Genomic DNA, 23,154 nt, shown 5'->3' on the forward strand with positions numbered 1-23,154 from the left:
CTAGCTGTAGAAAGGTGTTTGAAAGGGTTTGGGGCGGGGGGGGGAAGGGGAGGAAGAATCCTGATTGCTAGTGAAAAACCAATTGGAAGGCAGGATGTGGCTTTGGGGGGGAATAATGGAACACAATTTATGCTTCACAAGAAATTAAAGCCTGTTCCACCCTCTGGACAATTGATCATTCCTAGATACAGAGAATCAACAGTTTCCTGCTGTCTGCTCCAGAGGCATGCACGTGCACACCCACAGCTGCTACTAGCAAAACACTGCTTTCTAACTCACAGCCCAGCCGCTGTGGAGATAACTTTTTAAGGGGATGAGGAGAAATGTTAGATGCTGGCGCCAAGGATATTCCAGAGAGAGTAGTGTCCAGAGACAAGTGGTCTGGGCCTGAATGGGTATCACTCTGCATACAATAGTCACATTTCCTCACATTAATACCAAGGTCCTTTTTATGTCTTGAGGCACAATACTGACCCATGCGTTCCATCTGATAACTCCTATTTTAGCAGTTTGATGTCAGTGTGGGATGTTGGACTCTTAAAGCTTCCTATACTCTAATGGAAAGTGGATACACCGATTGTGTTTTGTGGGGGGGGTGGCCTCCGTCTGAATTTCCTGATTAGGGTGTTTTCAAAGCGATGTTTGTTAAGTGAATGGAGGAGGAGGGGAGCGAGGGTAATGCAGGCGTTTATGCACGAAGGTAGCATTCTCTGTGCTAGGCTCTTCACACTGGGTTTGCTTTGGGGGACCTATCCCCAAGGTTTTGCTGCCCAACACCTGCTTAGGGTCCAGTTGGCATGCAACAAAATAAGTCTTTGCCCTGCCCTCTTTTCCCTAAAAGCTACTGCTCTTTTTATTTTAAAACTGAATTTGCTCTTGTGTGTGTGTGTTTGAGGTGTTGTGGGAGTGTTGAGTGCTACAGTGCTCGATGCTCTTATCTAGTCCCTGATTTTGAGCAAGAGCCCTGGTCAGTCTATGTAGTTTGTCTTTTTCCAATCCCTCAGCAATGGCCCAAAAGTGGTGTGAGCCGATAATTCTCCACCTGCCGGACTGTTGCGACATCTGTGCTGAGTATTTTTCAGGTGAGGCTTTCCTTCCCCTCCTGCTTGCCCCTTTCCAACCTGCTTCAAAAACTTACAGCTAGCTGCAGATTCCTAGCTGTCGTCAGTGTGACAGTCCATTTAAGAGGGATGAACCTGGCTGGTTTTAGACTTTCTGCTTGGTGGAGGCCCTTCATTAAGGGGCAGTTCAGCCTACTGCTCTTATTGTGGGAACGTGGGATAGCTGGGCTATAAGCATAGTTTTCTAGCCTAAAGTTCAGTGAGGGTAAGCCCAGGCTTGGAGCAGCCAGGCCACCAACGCACTTGATCCTGCTCATGCAATCCCTTATCACCAGTGAAGAGCTAGCATCATCTCTGCTGCTGCTAACAAGCTCCTCCTGTGCTGTGTGTGTCTTTCAAGGCACAAGATTCTAAAAGCAGAACAGTTCTGCTGTTTACAATGTGGTCTAACATAAGCAGGTAAAGTTTAGATTTGCTCAGGGCCCTGGAGAAACTGCTGATGTCCAGATAGAATGGCTTTTTCATAAAAACCTTGAAAGACTTACACTCAACTTGATTCTTAGTGGGTTTTTTTCCTGAGAAAAACATAGAAGTGCTAATGTAGTATTATCTGATGTATTAGCCTGTTTTGCTACCCTGATGTGCTGGGGGTTGCATACAGATCTAAAGCAACTTTCACTGACATCTGTAGAGATGAAGAGTTCCTATTCTCTTTCTACCTATCCTAAAGAAAATATGACCTTATCCTCTGTGCTATCACAGAGCTGGTTCACTCCAAAGACTTTTTGGTTGTCCTAGGTGTTAAGGGCAGCACTGGGGACCTGTATGAGGAAGGAGCATAAAAGGAAATGCAAGTGAGGCAAGATTTCTCAGGCAGAAAGTGAAAAGGTTTAAACTTTGGCTTATGACTTTCATGAGGTTTTCAGGTCTATCTTTGTATAGGAAATGCTGTGAATTTCTTCATCTAAAGAGAAAGAAAAAAAACAAGTAGAGGACTATATTTCTATGGGTTGTTGTGCTCAGCAATTTTATGTAAAGGCTAGTTAGGATGAAACTGCTTTGGGGTACAGCAGAGAAATTTCCCACTGCATTTCTTGCTTCCAAGTATTAAATCACTTTGTTAGTATCTAGAAGCTGACTGGCCCTGCTCTGCTGCAAACAGTGGGAAAGAAAAAATGGAGGCATGCCATGGTGCACTGCCAGGGCTCTGAGTGCTGACGTGAGGCTGTAAGAGCAAATCTAATGTTGGCAATTTGTCATGGTGGCTAAAAAATGAAGTTTGTGAACCACTTGCAGTGTATTCAGTAATACTGCATACTTGTGTGTGTATGCTTAGAAAATTAGTGTGTGTGTGTGTGTGTGTGTGTGTGTGTGTTACCTTGATGTAGGCTCCAGGGAGCATCTGAGATGTGTTGCTGACTTTTTGGTTTTCCTCTGGACAGAACCTGGAGCATAGCCTAACAGATAAGATCAGACCCTACTAGCAGCTCTCCTTTTAACTATGCGTGAGGATGAGACAATAAAAGGCTCAGAACTAGCAACCTTGCCTAAAATAGACTTTTGCAGTGTTTTGTCCTCTAGCAAGGAGGACTACAGAAAACAGAAATGACAATATTATATGTCCCCAACCCCTTCGTTCTGTTTCAGTATGATTTTATTAACCAGTTTTGTACCTGAAAGTCAGGATTATTATGCCTGGCAGTAATACATGCTGATGTTCATCTGTAGATGCTTCCCTGTTGTCAGTTGAGGGTGAATTCATATTTTTCTATTGCCCCTTTTCCCCATAGTGTGGAAGGGTGAATGTGGTCACTATTTTCAAGTCCCTCCAAACTTGAAGAGAAGCAGTGGGAATGCCAGGAAAGAGAGAGTTGTGAAAAAAGCAAGGAGGGAGGTGGTATTGGTTCCTGGCAGGCTTTTGCCCAACTGTGTCTCAGTGGATACGCCATTGGTGACCTCCTGCATGGTTTTACTTTGTCTTGCCTAGTGGGATCCCCCTGTGGTAGGCAAACAGGTAGCTCATAAGCCAGGTAAAAAGGCACTTAAGGCTGTTTCCACATTCTGTTTGCTATTGCTCATTAGTCATGTTATAAACCCTCCAGCGCACCTCTGAGATCATAGCCTGACTGGGCTGATGATATCTATCGGTCTCCTTCCTTTGGGACTGAGGTGGCACGTTGCTTGGATAGAATGATGGATTAGGCCTTCTAAAAGTTGTCATGCCCCAAATGGCTTTTGGGGGGAACTTTGAAAGTTCCCAACTGGTCCAACAGATGTAATTACATGTTTTTGCTTGTGCTGATAAAGCAGCCCTGAGAGCTCATCCGAGATGAGTACTTGAGTGCTGTCAGAGGGGACTGGTATGCACTTCAAACTGATAAGAACCAAGGGAGATGCTGTGTGATAAAAGGACAGCATGAGTTTCTACTGTGTCTGTGTGTATCTGTAAGAGTGGAGTGAAGGACAGATTGCAGATATCTGTTTTTAGCACTTGCTCCTTATTGTTCAGGGTTGTGGGTATTTCTTGTTTCCAGAACAGTTTCTTGCAAAAGCTGAAGAACAAAAGCATGTTTTCTCTTGCATGAATATTTATGGCTTCTAAATCTTCCAGCATACTTCTGCATATGTAATTAAGCTGCAAATTGAGTAAGTGAGCATTGGAGAACTACAAATGTAAAAGCCTGAGGAAAATGCCTGATGTTTCTGGTTTAGCTGTGTGCTTGCCTTTTTTAAAAAAAAAAAAAAAATATAGTGCTTTCAAGGTAAAACAGCTTGTGTTTTCCAAAGGATGTGTCAAAAGCAGTAATAACTGGTGACTTGCACCACGCAGGCTTGTCTAGTGATTTTTAATTGCATGTACAGCATGAAGCAAACCTTAGGAGAAGCTGTGTGACATACCACACCCTCCAAACCATCTTAGACTGTTTTATGGGGGAATGACTGCAGAGTCAACTCTATTCCCTGTTTAAGTTCTAGCCTTTTTAACTTAAATGCGGACATGACTTTAAGGGAGGGGGAACTTTGCACCTTTCCATGTGCAGTTATTGCCTTTTTTTTTTTTTTTTTTTGGTGGGGGGGGAGCTCTACTGTTGTCATTCTGCATGTGGCTGAACTGCATCTGCAGGCAGCTTATTTCTTGAGAGGTAGCGGATGAGGCTCATGGGTGTCTGCCTGTGGGGTGAGCCTGTGAAATGGGATTGCAGCAGTTCTTACACGTTAGGCTTTGGAAGTGCTGATAGAGAAAGGAAGGGAAAACTTCCCCAGAATATCTGCAACTGTGTGTTACATCTCTGTACTTTTCCACAGCTTGGCCTGTGGAAAGGTTTCTGGTCTTCAGTGGTTTTTTCCATGCTGTCACTACATTCATTTGAATGAAAACTGTTCATACACTTCCTGTATAATTTTGGTAGGGTGCGAAGATGAGGGCTTCCAGAAAGGATGCACAAACCATACCTTTGGGGACAGACATCGGTATGTGGTACTAGCAATACTCCAAAAACTTTTTTCAATGACTCTGTACTGCCTTCACCTGTGGCAAAAACTGGGCTATTTTTAAGACTATTTTTAGCTTTCACTCAAAATGCTTCATAGACATCCTGAGGAAAATATTAACTTGGATGCTTAGAAGTCTGCAACAGGAACTTACTGGGTACCCATGTCCTTATAATTTAGCTACATATTAAGTGACACTTAATAGTTTCTAAACACCAATTTTTCTTTCTTAAGAGCTCTGTTACTTTACAGTTAGATTTATGGAGGCAGTATGGTGAGTTGACAGGACATTAATGTGCTCATCTTCAAGTTGCTGCGTGTGACTTCTTGCAGCCTTCTCCCTTGGAAGTGCCTGGCTGCTACTGTTGAATTTTTGATGAGTATGAGAATGGGCTCTGCACGAGGATGACTCATGCAATTTTAGCCTCAGTCTGTCAAACAGCAATGCATGGGATTAAATGATTGCCTAAAGGATTAGGAGTCCTATGAGGGTCTCCTATTCAAGAGGGGAGCAAAGAGTAAAAATACATATGAAATAGTTAAAAACGAAACAAAAACTGAAGAACAAAAAAGCACAGCTGATCAGATGATAATACAAAAGGCTGCTTCTGTGCTTAGTTCCAGTTTCCAAAACTGGAAATATAAAAATCTGCTTTTCTCCAGAGATCATGTGTTGCCAAGAGAACAAACTTTCATCTTGTTCTGAGACTTCTGCTTGATTCCTGCTGCCTGTCAGGTACCTGTGATAGTAACATTTCCTCAATTTTTTTTCAGTTGAAAATGAAAGTGCTGGCTGCGTGTTGTTACACACATCCAGAAAGGTAAGTAGGAATTATAAATAATGAACAAATTTTTTTGTAGTGAAGAATCTTGAAGTACTTGGAGGGTGTGGTGGTTATTTTCTGGCATGAACAGAATACATTAATGCCTCTTTCCTAAATCCTTCTACCTTCATTTAAATCTTGAAAGCCACGTGGTGTTTGTTTTCCAAACAACTACTTTGTAACTGTGATTGTTCCACTGTTTTCTGTCCCAAACAATTCCTTGGCACATTAATTCATCATTCTTTTCTGCAGCTACCTGTGAAGGGATGCAAGGATACACCACAGAGATTCAGGCTACTTAGCTTGTCTTGAGCCTAAAACAAAAACAGCCAGTAGACATTGCTATGATTTGGTTTCCTGTTTATCCTAGCTAATCAGATCTGCCTTCACAAGGTTAAGCGGGAATGAACTCCCTGGAAACATGCAACCTGAAAGGACGATTGTGAAACGGAGTTTAGTTTATGCTTACTCTTGACCTAAATTGATAATGATAAGACAGAAATGCAAAAGCCTTGTATTGGTGATATTACCACAAACCTCCAAATACAAAAATATGCTAAAAGCATGCAGCAGTAGCAATGGATTGATGCTTAATGTGAGTTTCAATCTTGGGTTTTTTCTGGGTTTTGAGGCATGGCTTGTAGTGCTTTTAAAGTTGTCCTACCTCTTGCCCAGTACACTGGTTGGAGGGCCCAACTATCTGCATGAAAACTTTGCATCACTGATCCTGGCAAGTAAACTATTGTAGGTTTCTTCAAAGGTTGTAATTTGGGTTTGTAAAGCTCTGCACCAAAGCCATGGGGTTGAGGGAATCCTTGTCAGCTCTGCTTTGTTTCTAGGCCTCTAAGCCAACATACATGCTCGAAGTATGGGAAGGTATTTCAGCAAACTGAGTTATTACTAGGAGGTAAATGCGTAAATGCTTCTAGGAGAATTAAATTCCCCCCCCCCCCCCCAAAAGAAAAGGTTGTGGTTTGTTTGTAATCTAAATATAATATTTGATAAGTCATAAAAGCTCTAACTATTCTGCCAGTTCCTGGCAACCACTCTCAGGAACTGAAGTATTAATCAAGACAAATTTACAATGAGACTACTACCCAAGCTGCTTTGAGTTTTATACATGAAATCTAAAGTAATACAAGAACTTGGTCACTTATAATGCAAACTCTAAATACAAATGTAGACTCTAAATCTGACAGGAAATAGATGGGAGGTGCTAACACAAGTGGCTCTTCTGGTTTCTTTTCAGATTTGAAGGATTCTTGCTTTTTTGGCATGTAATTCATGCTTAAGTGTTTTAGTGTGCTGTTGAGCAACAAATACCAGAGCTATCCTGCTTTAGCTAGGTTTGTGAAAAGATATACTGCCAATTTTGTCCTCCAGGGAGGACAAGTGGAACTGTGTACTTTGAATATGAAGGAAACTAGGGACTGGAGGCACCTACAGAGATGTATGTTTTCAATCAAACCATTCCCATGCTGACTATATAGAGCTAGTCCTGCACTGAGGAGTTAGGAGGATTTTGTGCACAAAGACTTTTTTGGAAGGGAGGTTCTACTGTTTGTATCTTCAGAATATCTGTGGATAATGCATTCAGAGGTGACGCATTGCTGTCCTCTGCCCTAGATGGAGGTAGCCCTGCATAGACTCTGGGACAGAGGAGCAACAGGATGGCAAGATCAGTTGGAGTAGCCTTGTGGGGGGGGAAGATGTGGGACTGCCCTACTTAGCTAGGACACAAGTTTGAGTTGTTGGTGAGATGGCTCCAGGTGACTAGGAAGGGGAAATCACTAGAAAAAGTGGTAGAACTTGGAAGCTTTGTAGGGGAGATGTTGCCCCACTGGAGTGTCGCCATCTCTGGCTGCTCCCAGAGAGACATAAGAAACATGTGCATCCGCAGATCAATCCGTGTATTGGGCATGTTTCTACCATTGCACTTGGTAGGTACAAGAACAAGAAAGCTAGAGAGGCTGCTGTCAGTTTGAACTGTTTAATCCCCATCTGAATGGGTTTCTGAGGAAACTGCCCTGAGTGTCTGACAGCAGCAAAGGTGGAGTTGTGCTTGGGACAACACAATTTGGTGCACCTTCTTGCAGTTTGCTTGTAAAGTCTGGAAATAGATGTGATCCAGAGCAGCAGCCCAGCAGATAACTAACCTTTTGGACTTTCTTGAGTGTTTGAAAGCTTTATTTTGTATGGGTCAAGCTTACACCTTTGGCTGTAGTGTTTGGCTGGTAGACTTGCCTGCCTGAGGTGAGGGAGGCTGTTTCAATGTGTTCTTATTTCTGTAAGCTCAATAGCCTGTGTTCTTCCCGCTGTAATAGAAGCATGGGGCCTTGCACTTGTGGATACTTGGCTCTGTTAAAACTACTGTTAGGTAGCTGTCTTGGCTTTTTTTGCTAAGCAGATTCCAGCATTGCATATCCTGGTGTGATTTGACTATCTAACCAAAAATATTTGTGAATGAGCAGTCATTAATTTCTCTCTAAACCAGTGAGTGTCCTAACTGGAGAGTACGTTCTGTTTCAGTTATCTCCCAGGTGTTGCTGTACCAGCACTTCCAACTAATTCTCTTAGTATCTCAGCTAGAGAAAAATGTATTTATATCCTCCTATGTTAGCAAGCTGCCTCGCAATGTTTAATGTGCGTATCTTCCCGTGTTATGGACGTGTCAGGAAGGACTCCTGTTCAGGAGCAGGGAGAAAGAACAGAGCTGAGGTCTAGAAAATGACTTACCCAATTCATTGCCGGAAATCTTTAGCAAAGCTGGGGCCAAATTGTTATGATAAGCAGTAAACTGCTGACAGCCTGTCAAACTCTGAACCCCACCTCACACAAGGAATGGGATTGCTGCTGTCACTGCTTTCTCTGAGGCAGAAGGTGTTGGAGAGGCACTCCCATCAGGCCAGTGATGCAGACTTGCACAGCATGCTGGAGGACTGATGTTGACTGAGATGTGCAGGTCAATCCTGTACTTAAAGGTGTCTGATTCATTTGTCATCCCTTTCCCCTTTACACTCCTGGTATTTGGGGTGTCTGTTGTGCATGGGAGAAGCTGGTGGCATGAAGCCACTGCTTTGTTTTGTTACCTCCCTAGCACGGTGGTACCCATGAGGCCACCTCTGTGGCAGACTGGCACTTAATCCTCTCACTATCTCCTTGGCTACCATCTGTGCTATCCACATTGTTAAATCCTCTCTAGGTCCTTTGGCCTCTGCTCTTTGAACCTACATCTCAGGTTGGGCTCTGCATGTGAGATGAGCTGTTTTCCTGAAACAAGTTACCTTCTCTGAGATGGTTGCTGGTCATGTGGTGACCCCGCAAATACCTGTTACAGCTGCTGCTGTAACCGTTACAGTTCCTGCTGGTCATAGGTGTTTTTAATCTGTTCCTGTGCAGTGACAACCTAAGATTCGGTCACTTATGTGGCCTCATTTAGTTGGGATTTGTAATGTAATTATTTCACTGTCTCTTTTCCTAAGAACAGATGGCAACAAAGGCTTGGGGGAAGGAGCTAAAATCCTTGAGAGACTCCTCTGTCTCCACTGCACTGTGCAAGAAATGATTGATGTAAAGTAAAACAGTGTTAATTGCAATGGATATGTACTGACAACTTGATAGTTGCCTTGATAATTACAGTAATTAGTGAGATGTTAGCATTCTTTGCTGTGTCTAGGCTATAAATGGAAATTGTAGAGGGGGGTATGTGTGAGAGGAGGGAATCTTTTGGCTCAGGCTCTGGGACAGTTTAGTAACATGGGAGGAATGTGCCAAGCTCCTAGTCATAGAAGCAACTTAGACTGAAATTTGTAAAAGGAATTCAAAGCTTGGTCTTTACAGAGCTTATGGAGAGCCAGGTGCTTAAATCTCAGAATAGTTTTGGTTGAAAGGGACCTCTGGAGGTCATCTGGTTCAACCTGGCTGCTCAAGAAGGGTCACCTGAAGTAGGTTGCTCAGGACCATAAATGCATCTTTTGAAATCTCTTCTTCAACATAATGAACTCAAGTCTCGCTGATTTTCAGCGAGACTTAAGATCCATATAATGAAGTCTAAATCTCATCTCTGCATTCAGTCTCAAACTGTTGAAGGAAGACAATTGGTCACTTTTGACAGCTACTGTGAGTGCTAACTGCATGTATGAATTTCCAGAAACTCTGAATGGGAATGACATGTTGTAATTTAATTGAATTAAACTTCACAGGTGACAAATGCAGAAAGGAAATGACACTAATGTATGTATGTATATATATAGCATGACTGTTTTCCTATCTCTAGAGGTCTACAACCTGTGACTGTGACAGCAGAGGGAATCAGCAGAGTTGAGACTGTGTCAGCCTCTGTCATCTATCTTCTGCTATCTCCTGTCACACATTACACATAATGTTTAGCTTTGAATCAAAAAGACAAGAATTTCTTTGGGAGTGGAACTGGGGATGGGAGAGGATAGGGAACACTGTATACTTCATCCCCTTTTCACAGTCCTTATATCTCCCTCTCCAGATTCCCTAACTGGGAGGGCAGCGAGATAGCTCCTAGTTTGAGAAGAGCTAGTTTTGGATGCAGAGGTGCATGTTAGTAACTCTTCATGATGCTGAGCTCAATGTATATTTCTTCAAATAACTTTTCCTATGTTACAAACATCATGAATTACTTAAACCAAGAGAGACCTCTAAAAGATACCTTAAGCATTTATGATTTTAGATTAACTTGTGTGCTTTATCCTAAGTGACGAACTAATTTTGTTAGTTCAGCTTTCTACATTGGGGTTTAGATGGTATCTAAGGCATTCACCTATGGTGACTAAATTAGCATAAACCTTGAAAATGAGGCCCTCAATGTTGTAGTAATATCATGTAAAACTCTTAATCTGGACCGGGAAAATGATTCCAGAATATTTGGTTTGGTGGTAATCAGAACAAAATTTTTTTTGTGAATTTGTTCTTGGGAACTATACAGATCCTAGTTCTTAGCAGTTAGGTATTGTATAAGACTGTCTAATGTTCTGACCTCCTCTTTATGCAGTACCTGAAGCTAAAGAATTTTGAGGAGGAAGTCAGAGCCCACCGAGACCTGGATGGATTCTTGGCCAGAGCCAGCATCATCCTTGATGAAACCGCAACCTCCTTGGATGATGTTCTTAGAGAGATGTTGAAACATTTTGCTGAAGACCCTGATAACATGGAGCCAAGCTGCAACTTTGAAAAAATCATGAGCACTTTATTCACAGATTCAGGGACCCCTCGAGAAGGGAATGGTAACTAACTCTTCATTTGCCTGCAGATTACTGTGTGTTTTTTTTGTCAACCTTTTCATTGGTGGTGTGTTGAACACTTGCTACTGCATGGTCCTCAGACTTGCATGTTGCATGTCACATTAGGGGTTTGTTTATGTGTCACTTGGACTAAATCTTGTCTCTGGGGTTTTATACTTTAGTGGGGTCTGTCTCACTAAAATCAGATGTGGGTATTCTCCAGAGGGGGGGAGTCTCTAGCAGTGGAGTGTGTTGTCTGTCTGTACCCATTAATCTGATGTCATTATCCTTAGGCAAGTGGCTGATGCTCTTAAGAGGCACTTGTTGGTGTCCATTCAGAAATGGCTCCTTTTGCCTTGTGATTCTCCATCTGAATTCACATAGGCTGGGAATGTTGACCACTTTGACCATCTGCCTCATATAGAGTAATTGGGTGGGGAGGGCTGAGCCTTCATACTGCTTCCAGTCAATTGGAAGTAGTGAGAAGTTCTTTGTTTTCCTCCAGAAATTCAATACTGGAGCAGCCCTAGCCAATGTTGTTGGTTGAAGTGTCAACCTAAGCTACAAGCGAATGTCATAGAATAGATTAAAATGCTACCCTCTAGCCCAAGATGCAAAGAAGCTTAACTAAGCATTGTCTCTCTGTAGGCACCCATGATGTTCCAGAGCCAACAGGAATGAATAAACAAACACGCAAATCGCACCTCAAATGTAACTGTCACAGCCTGAATGATTGTTTTTATCAGATATGTCAAATCCTGAGCATGTAGTAAGCATGTTCATGCTTTGGTTACTACTTGCTGCCTGTCTTTTGAGCTTTGCATTTATCTCATTAACTTAGGCTTTCTGCCAATAAATAAAAAATGAGCAGTTCCATAAAATGACCTGTGAGGACAGTAATTACAAAGCAGGGAGAGAGGGCAGGGGAGTCAGAAGAGGAAATCTCCAAGTCCTGTCTGTATGTGTTGAATAATGTTAATCTAATAACCTAATACTGTGGCAAGGTGAGGTTAGGAGAAAACAGCTCCTTTTTCAAGCTGTGAAAGATTAAGGACAGTTCAGAAGCATCAAGTCAAATGGTTTCCATCTTCCCCTGTTGTCACACCCCCCCACCCTTGCATCAATCCAGTAAGTAGATAAATAAGTATGCTTAGTATTAGCGCTTAGCTTCAGTCTGAAAGGAAATGTTATTGTAGAACAAATAAACAGACTTTCAATATTTCTTTTTTTTTCCCTCCCTGCTTAGTCCATCTCCTATCAGATACGATTCAAGGGGTCACAGCAACAGTCACAGGGGTGCAGTATCAGCAGTCCTGGCTCTGTATCATGTAAGTACCTAGATTAATTAGCAAAATCCTGCTCAAAACTTCTCTTGCTGTGTGGAAGAACAGTGCTCCAGAATATGCTCTTGAAAGTCAAGGTGGGAATACCCTATCTGGCCATCTGTCCTGGTCTGTGGGATCAGTATCTCTGCATCAGACCTCTGTTTTGCAGATGGGAAAGGAGCAGCATAGGCAGAGATGGCCACAGCCTGTGCATGGCATTAAGCTGCTGAAGTTTTATCTGAATCTGGTGTTAACAGCAAAATGCTGAAAAAATTCGGCCTGAAAATGCTATGTACTGAGAAACATTAATGAAGGACTTCTGAGAAGGACAAGGGAATTTGTGGACTCAGCTCACTCTGAGGACAGAGACCTTTGTATCAAAAGGCTTTTTAGGCCCTTTGAAAAACATCTAAACTTGGTGACTGGAGATTGGAGTCAAATTCAGATACTAATGAGGCTTCTGACTAACTGCCAATATTGTTAAACATTGGAGCAGACCCTTAAGATAAAGGACTCTGTCACCTGGGATTTATAAGGCAGGATGGCTTTGCCCCCGCTCCAGCTACTGCTTCACCAAAACTGATTTGCTACACTTTGAAGTAATTTTGCCAGAGTCAGTCTGGCTGGGTAAGCCAAACTGCTGCTTCCCAGGTGAGTCACTGGGCCAACCAAAGAAGGGTAATTTGTCTTCTGTCTTCTTTATGCATATGTAGTCTCAAAGTCAAGTTGTCAAGAAATATCCTAGTAATTTCTCCAGGATTTAATGTATGTTCGATAGGAGCCTTAGGGCTCTAGGGGTGTGTGCATAATGTAGCCTTCACAGCCAGTTTGCTAGGACAACTGTCACAATAGCTTTTTTCCTAGCACTGCTTTTTCTACCCTCTGCTTATGGCCAGAGCAAACAAATTATTCTGCCTTGTAGATCTTTTTTTTGTTTCGGCTCTTACGGAATAAAAAGATGTGATCTCTGTTAAAAGGTGACTATTGCACATCAGGGCTCTGTTCTATGAAATAAGCAAACCATGTAATGAGTCTGTACACTATGGTCAGCTTTGTACACTTGGGATTTACGGAACACCTTACACATGAGAATCTGTTCATATAGCAAAATAGTCTTTTTCTGCCAGTCAATCGAGAGTGGTTTTGTGCGGTGTTCTCCCTTTGGATGCTATAAACAGGACTGGGGCAATAAGTGTAGGTGCATGCTACTCTGGGAAAGGCAGAGGGTGGGAGCTTCTCACTGAAAAACTGTTTTCCCCATCCCTAATCTAATCTTGCCATAAATTGAATTTTTGTCCAAATGTCTGGAGGTGAATGTAGGATCTTAATTGTTTAAATTTAAAAATCCAAGTTGAATGTCGGGAAACTATACTGGAAGAAGGGGAGAGCCTTGGAGGTGGGGGAATGACTGTTCCTTGGTATCTTCAACCTCAGGGTTTTGAGCTGTTGACTTTGTAACAGCGTGCTTCTAGAGGTCATGATACAAGTGCTGTGATTATATATGCGAAGTTTAAGAGCATAATTTCAACCTTTCTGTAGAAAGTGAGCCAAGGCTTTGAATATATCCATGTGAGTAATAGTAGCTTTCACAACACATGATTTGAAAAACAAGTTTACAGCCTGAAGGTGTCTTGTGCAGAATTTTCCCATTTCTTCCTCATGTTACTCCGAAGAGAATAGTGTGGTGGGAAAGCAGTGATGAGTTATTAAATATAATTATCTAATTATTGTACTGTTTCTGCTGTAGCTATTGTGCAACAGATTGAGAATGATATTTTTAGATGTTACCTATTTCCTTAAATCAGATTGCAAAACACTTCTAAAGCTCTGAAGTAAAAGGAAGCTTTATTGATTAAAGATTGTTTTCCTATATAAGTGGGAAGAACCCTTAACTTTTCTCTATGCTGTTCTTTATCCTGGCACTTTAAAAGTTTAGCAAAGAACATAGATTAGCACTGCTGTGTTTTGTGTGCACTGTAACTACTTATTCATAATGACTAAGATAGGCTTGAGTATCATGATAGGAGTATATTAATGAGGAAGAAGCATAGCTTTGGTAGTGCTGTTTCTGCCTTGATTTTAAGGGAGAATGTTAATGCCTAAGCTTCAATCCGTAAAGGAAAAACTTATGTAGGATTCTTGGCAGGTTTTGCATAGGCTCCTAGCAGAAGTGCATTTCTAATGGAAACACAAATTCGGCCCCTCTCTCCTTGCTGCCGGACAAAGGACTCACTCCATGCTCGTCTTCAGCAGGAAGAGCTGGGGGGTAGGGAGAAACTAGGGTGAAACTGTTGTTCTGCTTCTGCTGGAGTTGACTCCCTCACAAAAAATTTCAGGTTTATTGAACCACCACCAAGGTAGATTTCCCATGCAGATCTGGGCTCTGTCCACATGACAGAGTAAGTCACTGGGGAATTGAAGAGCTTAGTCTGAAGATCAGGCTTATGACTCAAGTTTGGGGGGCTAATTCAAGTTTAACTTGGTTTGTGGAAGGCATGTCGGTACCCCTCAGGGTGCAGTGACTGCAGCAGGTACACATACTACTAGGAAAGTGCTTGAGTTTCCTAGGAACCAGCCAAGGCCACCATGACCGAGAGCCTGAGGAGGGTAGACTGGATGCTTTGCATGTCTGAATTGGAAGGGATGGGGAAGGAGCCCTTATGTGAGAGTATTAGTTTTTTTTCTTGCACAGCTTTTTCTTTCCTTTTTTTTTTTCCCTTTTTCCCTTGGGTGGAAAGAAGGGCCCCTAATGCTGAGAATGTTAAAGTATCTGTCAACTGACTGCTAGTGCATATCTCTCCTCAGTGTCTTCCTAGGAGCAATAGCAGCTGTGTGGGTTATTTAATAAATGCTGTCTGAGTTGAATGGAACTCCTAGGGCAGTACTACCTCTGAGCTATAGTCTTATCACTGGGATATATAACTTTCTTTTTCCCAAAAGTTTGGGAGAAGAAAAAAGGGGAGGGGAAGGCAAGCTGCTTCAAGACTGTACTGAGTAGCTGAAGAGCTACTTTTTTTGATTACATTGATAAGGCACATAGATTGGCAGTGGACTTATCTCCAGTATGTTCAGCTAATTTGCTAAAGCTGCTGTAACAGGCAAAGGAGGGGAAAAGCCTCTCTGCAAGCAAAGAGAGTAGTTTAGTGGTTCATGTGGTCTGTGCTGATATAAAATTGCTTATTCTGATATTGTGTGTCGTTGCAGTGGTTCCTGTGGAGGAGCATAATGCAAAAAACCCAGGTAGCTTTTCAAAAACAGGAAGTGTGAGGTTATAATGGGCATTAAGCAAAACTGCTGTCTGAATTAACATTTAAGTGTAGTGATTTCTCGGTTTTCACGTAGAAATGATCATTGTGTGGAACAAATTACTAATACATCTCTAAAAAGTAGAAGCAAAGACTTTCTAGCATGTTTGAAAAATTGGACCTTGAGGTATGTGTTCCAAACTGTAGAAAAAGCCATAATGCTGCTGTTTTAGGTGTTGAATAGATTTCAAATGTAGTATTTCAGTAACTATTCCTCAAAGTGCCCCTTTCAAATAAAAGGGGATGGTGTTAGGGAATTAAGTAATCCAACTGTTACAAATATTATCCTTTAGCAGAACTGATTACAGAATTTGAAGTTCTACAAACAAGAGCCTCTTTCCCAAAGCTTGCAAATGTAACCTCCCAAGCCTCCTTTGTGTTCAAAGAATTAAAAATACAGGTGCTCATAGTACTCTTCTTAGCCTGTCTCACTTAATGTTGCACAGCTGAAGCTCTTGCAGCTGCCCTGTTATGGAAGGGAGTTCTCAAATTCAAACCCTTAATTGGGAATTTGAGTCCCCAGAGGAGAGCTGTTGGTGAGAAGGGTGCCTTGGTTCAGTGCCTGCAGTGAGTGTGGAGGGAGGGAGGAGGTTCTCCGCTGTGTATTTGCCTGTAGGAAATACTTTCTCCCCAATTCCCTTAGAAATTAACTGCTAGAGAAGATGAGTGTTTTTAAGAGTTCAGCAGAGTGCCTTTAGCAATTCCAAACAATATCTAGCTTGGAGTGATTTTGCCATGTCTTGCTGAAAATGCTGTATGCTGAGCTGTTGGTGCCCTGGTGAAGGGTCCTGCTGGTCAAAAGTTAATTTCTCGCTTGCGGATTCTGGTATCTGGAAGCGTGTGCCTGGAGCTCGTTCACGGAGGAAGATTTATTTGCAGCGTGCGAGAACAAGAAGTGTCATTGTTCTGCATTGGGACAGGAAAAGGCTGGCTAGCTGATTACCTCTACTGGGCATTTTTTCTTACTGCAGGGGATAATTTGTTTCTGAATTAACTTCCTTTCTTGCCCTGTTTAAAGAGGGTTTCTGTTTCTCTTGGGTCTCCATAATTTGACCCTTTTTATGATTTGTTTGAGAAATGTGTTATTACTCCGATAACATCTTGGGCGTAGGTCAGATCTTCGGCGTGTGTGACTCGATGTATCAGTGATTTCAGTGGAGCGCTGCCTGTTCTCACCATCTGAATGCCATGCTGAATGCTGCTAGATGTGCAGCCCGCAAAGCAAAAAGGATAGCAAAGCAGAAATGGGTGCTGTAACTGAAACTGCCTTTTAATGAATTTAATTACTGGAGGATCAAAATAAAACTGCTGAAAATACAACCTGGTATGTCATTAAACCATAGTCCAGCATTTTCTTATGTAACTAATACTGAGTAAAAAATTTTTTCAGCTTTCTGGCCAAACCAGAAAGAACCAAACTTAGTTCAAACCAAAAGGGAACTTGCAGGCTTTGGTAAAACTTGTTTGTTTTTTTTTTTTTTTTAAGGTCAGCCAAAAATGTCTGTCTTGTCCAGAGTTTCATTTTGGCCATAGGTATTTTAGGATTTTTTTAAGGGGGGAATGTAAGTGCTACTTGAAGACAGCTGCTCTATTTGGAAAAAGAATCTCAATTTTAGGCTGGAGATATGGCAACTTCTACCTGAAATGTTCAATAGCTTGCAGTTTCTCCATGTGAACTAAAGGTTTGTCTTCTACAGATATTTGCACAAGTCTGGCAGGAATTTATATTCTAGTTATAATGTATCCGCATGTGGCATCAAAACAGTGGGAACAGAGTTTGGACCAAGGAGCAGATGAATCTAAGCTGTCAGCTTAAGTTTATAGTAAAGCTTGTGTGATGTGGAATTACACCTGGGCAGAACTGACCTGACGTGGCACTGAAAGTAGAGATCGCTTTTTGCTTGGACAAAGGCATTTAGCAGAGTGAGACCAAGCCCCGCACGGATGAGACTGTTCTTCCCCGGGCTTTGCTTCTCTGTTCCATTCATCCATGCAAAGATGCCTCAGAGCTGTTCTCAGTTGCACTTCCTTAAACCTGGTTTCATTCTGACTCTTGATAAACTGACTCAGCCAGATTTATACAACTATATTGACTTAGATTGCATCCCTTGTTGCCCTATACAATCTTCAGTGGTCAACAGCCAATTTTATGGGTGTAAGTAATATTGGGATTTAGATGTGCATGTCAGTGCCAATAAAGCTCTTTCCAGAAAAACTGGAAGGAACTGTGGAAAGATCTCTTTAATCCACAGTCTTGTGAATAGTTTTGAAATCTCAAACTCAGCTCTGTGGATAAAACTGTTCCAGATATAAAAGCATAATGATGGTAGAGGGTTTCCTGGTGTCCTGTGAATGTGCTCAGTGTTGCTAGATCTTTCAGTATTGCATAAGCACTACGAGATGCTCGTATTGCTCAGGTTCCCACTCCTTCAAGATGAGGGAAATGCAGATTGCTTGTTTAGAAAAACAGAAAGGGTGGGGTTGCTGCAAAGAGCATTGAGAATGTTTCTAGAGAGAAGTGGCAGGCCAGAGATAAAGAATAACCTTTGAAAGGAGTTACTTTCCTCCCCTCAGCTCAAGAATCTCTTAAAGCTGAAGCAATATTGTCCCTTGTGGATTGACAGTGGTGGTGGTACTGTCATCTCTTGAAAGCACAATGACTTGGAAATAACTTATTGGAGCTAAAGCATACCACTCCAGAGAGAGCTAGCTGCAGAGCTCTAGTCTGAGGAATGGATAGTCCTGTATAATTATAGTCCTATATAATCCAAATAGCTATATTGCATCATGACTTAGCTTACAGTAGTAAGGGGCGAGGGGTTTCTGTGTGCTGGTATCTACGTATCAGGTAAGAGCAAGCTGAAATTTCTTTTTTTGTGTGTGATATATCAGTTCTTGAGTTTACTCAAATGTGGCAGGACCAGGCAAATAGGAACCTCACAGAGGTACTACCAGCCAGCATCCCTGAGAGGTGGGTGGTAGCTTGTACCTGTGCAACAGGTACCAGCTTTTGTTCACCTGCATGCCTTGGTGTCCCTCCCCACTTCCAGCGCTGGCACGTGTGCTAACGTGACCAGTGCTTGCCCTGTAGTACGCCTCTTTCTGGCTGCATTTTGCAGTTCAATAGAGTTTCTTGCTAGATCACATGCTACCTGATTTGTAGACAAGCTGGGGTCTGGAAAGTGTTAGTGCAGTCTGTGTAGCAGGTATCCATATCTGGTTCTGGCCCTCTCCAGAATAGTAGTAATACTCAAAATGCCTAGAAAAGCCATCCTCAAATAACTTGCGTAGTGACCTCAAAAGCTGAGGAATGAAAATGCTGGGAACAAACAGAGCAGACTACAAATGGGGCATTTTCCTAATACTGCATTAACTATTCACTGCCCTGTTCATGCAGTTTATCGGTCATCTTACTTTCATCCATCTTTATCAAAGTATTTGTCAACTTTATGGTTCTCCTGTTTGTCCAAAGCCCAGAGTTAATGCGTCTGCCCCTATCATCTTGCTCAGCTGTAACATGAGGTAACTTGCATGCTGCCCAGCCACAGCAGAACTGCTACCATAAATTGATGGTAGTGTTGATGGTAGAAAATTGATGTTGACTGTGCTTATTCCCTTATTTGGGAAGGAAGGACAAGGACTGTTGCAGATCCTGAACTAAATCAAGTATTGACAGTAGTCTCCAAACAGCAGGCATTTTTAATGCCTGGAGAAGAGGTTAGCTTGGACTGTATTTTCAATCACTTCAGAGGAGATTTACTTCTAACTTTAAGATTTGCCTTTTAACTTTTTTTCTCCCTCTCTTCCAAGGCTGAATTGAGTAGAAAAAGGTAAAAGGGCCATGGTAGAGGGGAATTAAGAAAACTATGAAATACTGTTGTCTTGCTCATAGCCTGTAGTATGCCAATAAAGCTGTTTGGAAGTTCCCCTTTCTAACAAGTGCCTTTGTCAGATTAACTTGCATGAGTCAAATGACTTCCTGACCACCTACCGGAAAGAAACTTTCTTAGAAAATAGCATGCATTGCTGCAATGCCCTTCAGGGTGCAGGGGCTTGAGAATGCATCTTGGAAGGAATGAGATGTGCCATAATTTTGGAGAAATTAAGTGACTTATTGACTGTAATAGTGTTTGCTGGATGAAAAAGGAATGAACGTAACTTAACTTTTTTTTTTTTTTTTTTTTTTTTTGAACCACAAAGAAAGCCATCTTGGGAGGGAAAACAGGTACTTTCTATCTCCTTTAGTGTTTCTAGGCAAAAACCCATGTACCTGTTTCACCAGTGCTTTCTAGAAGAGGTGTGAAGTATTAGGAGGCTTTTACAGGAATGAAAGGGCTGCAGTCCAGGCTGGCTTTAACCTCCTGCTGCTGCCATGGCATTGTGCAACTGCACCAAGTCACAGTGCTACTTTTCCTGAGTTTCCAATAGGGAAAAAAAATTATGGTTCCTTGAATCACAGCTTTGTTGAAATGTCAGTGTGGAGATAGACATGGTCTTTCATGGCATCCAAAGATGGTCTTAACTTCAAATCACTGGTCTTGGTCATGGGAGTCCTGCTTAATGAAATGGCCTTTCCATGCCTAATGCAGTTGCCTGGATTCCAGCTGAACACTTACACCTGAGCAGTAATTCAGCCTGCTACAGCCTACCTAGGCCTTAAGCATGAAGGTCAGCTTAGTCTCTAATCCAGCCTTAACAGGGGAAAACACCTGAGAGCAGCAAAAGGGGAAAGACATTGAAACAGATATTGATAGATCTGCCCAAGGCACAAAGAAATGGGAACGTGTTGGTTTGGCATCTTGCCTTAACTTTAGGTTTTCATTTCATCTTTTCTCCCAAAGTGCTTTTGGAAGTGTGAAGTGTTTACAATTCATTTAGGTGCTTAGTGGTTTTTTGGTTTTTTTTGTTTTTTTTTTTTTTTAAGAGGACCCTTTGGCAGGAGCTCCTGCAGCACTGCAAGTACAGGTTATGTTCTTGCCTCTTTTTCAGCTGTTAAAAAGCAGATGGGGAAGAGATAAGGAGCCTTTTAATTTTGAAAGCTATTTCCCATAAAAGCATGAAGGTCAAGTTCTGTAAAAGTGCTAATTGGGTGAAAGTAATTTAAAGTCACTGTTAAGGACTTAAGTGAGCCTTTCACAGCTAAGACCATCTTGTTTCTCAAACTGAAATGTCTCTTTATAGACATTATGAAACACCTTGCTCTCTCCTGATATGGAAGGTTTAAGAGAATCATGCTCTCTCCTTTGACAGTTGCACTATAAAGTCTCTTCAGCGACGTCATGTTTGCATCAGCCGTCTGGAGAGGCCTCAGAATTGGGGTGAAAATTCCTGTGAAGTGAGATTTGTGATATTAGTTCTGGCTCCTCCTAAAATGGTGAGTATTGCTCTTGTTTGCTCTGGTACTTGAGAGGATTCTCCCAGGATTGCTTTTCCTTAATTTTCTCTTCGGGTTAACGATGACCTGCTATTTTTAGACACAGAAGGATGTGACAAGGCCTGAGATTTCCCCAACAGTTTTCAAGATTGTGTTTTAACAGTGTGTGAGGGATAGATTACAATGAACTGCACCCTTGTCTCATACTGGGGAATGGTCTCTCCCATGACATGGTGGGGAATACCGCAGGTCAAGTGTCTGTAGTCTCCATGTGCTCAACTCTTGCTAATACTACAGTCTGATTACTACATGTGATTACTTGCAGATTTTTCTTTCTCCAGCTTTACCATTTTTTTGGAGGTAAAGAATGCTGTTCCTAGTTAAAGTCATCCTTGTAAATGGTCTTTTTGGGGGTCTGCAGCTGATGCTCCACATTGAAGGTCTGGGTTCTTTACCAGTAAAACCCTCTTGACTGAACTATGTGCTACAGTGTAGATGCAGTTGCAGCAGGTATAGACACACTGATTTAGCCAACAGGGAGATGTGGTATGGTGAGCTCTATTGCAGTATGTGAGAGGCTGGTTGGGAGCCATGTAAGGTTATGCTGTACCGAGGTCCTTGTGGATGCATCTTTACGGCTGTTGTTACCCTGAGCAAGAAGGTTAAACTTGCTCAGATGTACTTGGCACTGTCTACATGCAAAACAACCAGCAAATGACCTGGTAACACATTCACTGCATCGAGGGATGTTAAGGTCAGTTGGGGATCACCATTTCTATTCTATAGAAAGCACTGGGACAGACTTGATCAAGTCGTGTGTGTGTGTCTGGCTAACTAATGGCTGAGTGGTTCAAAGCTCAAGACCTTTTCACACTTAAGCTGTCTGGGGACCCTGTCTGAAATGTGAGAGATCTGGATTGAATTTCCTGCTTCTCAATGCTATCCATGTGACCCTGAGACCTTCTAGTCTGGTCTGTCCGTCTTCCTCCCTCTACCACCACCCTTGTTTAAATGGAAATACTGATGTTTCCTTATTTCCCAGGATTTTTGGCAGATCTTTCCAGACTGAGTGGTTCAATGCTTTTGGCAAGAATCTTAAACCCTACAGACTGGAAACATATTGATGTCCCCTATGAATAGCAGCAAGCAAACAACTGAACGGGCTCACAGTTGCATTGATCTTTCATTGTATGTCACTTACCTTATCTCTAGCCAGCTATGTGCAAAGCATCCAGCAAACAGCTCTGCATCCGCTTGTATCATGAAAGTGTGCAATTTTAATGGACAGCATCAAATTAAGGAAAGGGAGTGGAGGCCAAGCAGAGTTGCACTTGCCAATATGCTTTACTTTAAATGAGTTGATCTAGCCAGCTCTACGCATTTCTGGTACAGCAGTTAAAATAATTAACCTACTGACAGTAACAGATTAAATGAGCCTTACTGGAGGGTGGTGGGGAGGGGAACAGAAAATGAGCATCTGTTGTGCTAATGAATATAGTTCTTCAGTGGTCTTCAACATAGAGGATGAATAGAAAAACTTGATTCTATTAATCTTTCTTCCTCCTCCAAACTGTTAATCTCTGGGAAAGGCAGGTTACAGTGGGAAAACAGTGAGCGGTACTGGGCAACTTGAAGCAACTTTTTGCACTCAGCCCAAGGAGATTGCCTCTCAGAGGTTAAATAAGAAGCCTTTACCCTTTCCTCTTCTGACAAATCCAGGCTGGTTTGATCTGAGTGGATCAAGCTTAAAAGCACTCCAAACAAGTTCCATAGTCATCAAATCCAAATGTTTTCTGGAAGTTAAAATTGAAGGTGTTTTGGTGAGCGTGTCTGAAGTATCATTGGCTGTGATAGAAGGAGGAGAAGGTGATGGAGAGGAGGCAGATCAGCACGAGTGATGAGAAACTAGTGTTTAAAGGATGACTGAGACTAGTACAGTGCCACTTGTGTCCAAGCCTATGCTTCAAGCAGCACTGAATTTGGTTGTGTTCGTGAACAAATGGTTCATCTGCTTTGTTGTGAATTGTGAAAACTTATTCAGATCAATAATGTACACTATTACTTTCCACAGTTATGCTAGGAGCTTGGAGGCTTTCCAAAGGAGGGTGATTATTTGGGTGTCTCTAGCAGTTCCTGTAAAGGCTGTTGAGTGTGGCAAAGGGAGGATGTTTAAAACATTTGCATCAGAAGCAGGTCTTTAATCTTAGCTTTGATTCTGTGCAGTTTAGAAACTGCCTTGGCAGTTATTTCTGCCCTGACCAAAGTGGTGCAAGGAACTGAGCGGGTCGGGATTTATAGAGCATGGACTTAGCTGTTTTATGTGAGGACAGAGAACTCTGTCTCCTTTATTGTTGCCTTTGTAGTGCTTGGAGTAATGGGAAAGTGGTATTTGCTGCTTAAGCTGCACCCTCAGATATCAGGCCTGTAGCTTGCAGAAGTGTTAAAGCCTGTGAATGGGTACTTTTTTCATGCTTTTAAGTCTCCTGCCTTTTCCAAACATTTGGTGAAGACATGCAGTGCT

General features: G+C 42.1%; 1 protein-coding gene across 1 annotated transcript in view; it reads left to right on the forward strand.

Annotated features, from left to right (window-relative positions):
- The window catches only part of SLC4A11 (solute carrier family 4 member 11), a 72,461-nt gene that overhangs the window by 5,223 nt on the left and 44,084 nt on the right, over positions 1-23,154 (forward strand). Inside the window, exons 2-5 of the mRNA XM_062574489.1 lie at positions 5,328-5,374; positions 10,401-10,632; positions 11,876-11,957; positions 20,510-20,633. Of these exons, the coding sequence (XP_062430473.1) occupies positions 5,328-5,374; positions 10,401-10,632; positions 11,876-11,957; positions 20,510-20,633 (485 nt within the window). The remainder of the gene's footprint in view (positions 1-5,327; positions 5,375-10,400; positions 10,633-11,875; positions 11,958-20,509; positions 20,634-23,154) is intronic.

The sequence above is a fragment of the Rhea pennata genome, chromosome 4 (assembly GCF_028389875.1).
Source record: "Rhea pennata isolate bPtePen1 chromosome 4, bPtePen1.pri, whole genome shotgun sequence".
In the NCBI taxonomy this organism is placed as follows: Eukaryota; Metazoa; Chordata; class Aves; order Rheiformes; family Rheidae; genus Rhea; species Rhea pennata.